Source organism: Tribolium madens, unplaced genomic scaffold, assembly GCF_015345945.1.
Source record: "Tribolium madens isolate multiple individuals breed KSU strain unplaced genomic scaffold, Tmad_KSU_1.1 Scaffold_91;HRSCAF=231;Tcas5.2_LG7, whole genome shotgun sequence".
NCBI classification, from domain to species: Eukaryota; Metazoa; Arthropoda; class Insecta; order Coleoptera; family Tenebrionidae; genus Tribolium; species Tribolium madens.
Genome location: NW_025401063.1, coordinates 1,059,333 through 1,060,416, shown reverse-complemented (window position 1 = coordinate 1,060,416; position 1,084 = coordinate 1,059,333). Strand labels below are relative to the sequence as shown.

The following is a 1,084-nucleotide window of genomic DNA, read 5'->3' as shown; positions in this document are numbered from 1 at the left end:
TTCGGAGCTTTTCTTTTGGCTCAAATAATCGCAATTTATTTATTGAGAGATTTTCCTCCTAAAAGCTCACATAAATATCCCGTTTTATGGCCCACATTCACAATAAATAAATAAATAAAAGTATGATTGATGATTGAAGTGGACATAAAATTTATTTCAACCAAAATTATCACTTAATAGTTGTGTTTTTCCCCGGAAAATTCCAGGATACTCACAAGGAATGCATTTTTGGTTCTGATTTTTCTCGAGGTTGGCCCTCCTGGTGCCGTGGCGGCAGGAGTGAGTCTCCACTTTAATTGCAATCTGGAAAAAAATTAAAAAAATTAATTGGGGATTTTTGGTTTTCCCCCAATTTCACACACCTGAAACTCCAGTTTGTACAACACTGGAAATTTTCGTCTCTCTTCGCACACTTTGATGTAATCTTTGAGTTCGATTGGGCTGTCGGTGATGGTGGCCACGAGTGAGCCGTTTTCATCTGAAATTCAGGGAATTTCGAATAATTAAAGCATGTTGGTAGACTTGGAATTTTTTTATTAACAACTAATTACGATTTTCCTTTTTCCATCAAATTTTTGTTTACTTTTACCCCAAACAGCCTCGGGAGTTTGAGCTCGTTTCCCGTTTCACAAACCGCTCGCAAAACAAATAAAAAAGATCTGTTTACAATTACGTCCGAGTGCTTTCAGCTTTCAGAAAAGTCGTTTTAATCGCCAAAACAATTCGGGCTTTAATTATCGTCACATTTCGGGGCTTCCGGTTTGGATAATTGGAAAAGTTGCCAAGTTTGCGAGGTTTATTCTGTTTTCGAGTGTTGAAATTTTTTTTAATAACTCAAATAGATCATTTTTTTTAATTGGTAACTTCCGTTGGTGAATGAGAAAATTAATCTGTCTGGATTTTCAAAAATATGAAACTAGATATAAAATCGCGTTGGAAGAAACTCAAAAAATTGTTTTTTTATAAAATTATTAAAAATTAAAAAAAACACAAAAAAATATAAAAAAGTTTTTTTTGTAATTTTAGTAAAACACTGTAGATCTGCTAAAGTTTATCAACTGAATAAAATGAATAATTTGTTTAT

The 1,084-nt window shown here is 32.9% G+C and overlaps 1 protein-coding gene across 1 annotated transcript in view; it reads right to left on the bottom strand.

The window, feature by feature from the left end:
* The window catches only part of LOC123011704 (receptor-type tyrosine-protein phosphatase kappa), a 50,403-nt gene that overhangs the window by 12,876 nt on the left and 36,443 nt on the right, over positions 1-1,084 (bottom strand). Inside the window, exons 8-9 of the mRNA XM_044409288.1 lie at positions 363-478; positions 216-303 (exon numbers count right to left, since the gene is read on the bottom strand). Coding sequence (XP_044265223.1) covers positions 216-303; positions 363-478 — 204 coding nt within the window. The remainder of the gene's footprint in view (positions 1-215; positions 304-362; positions 479-1,084) is intronic.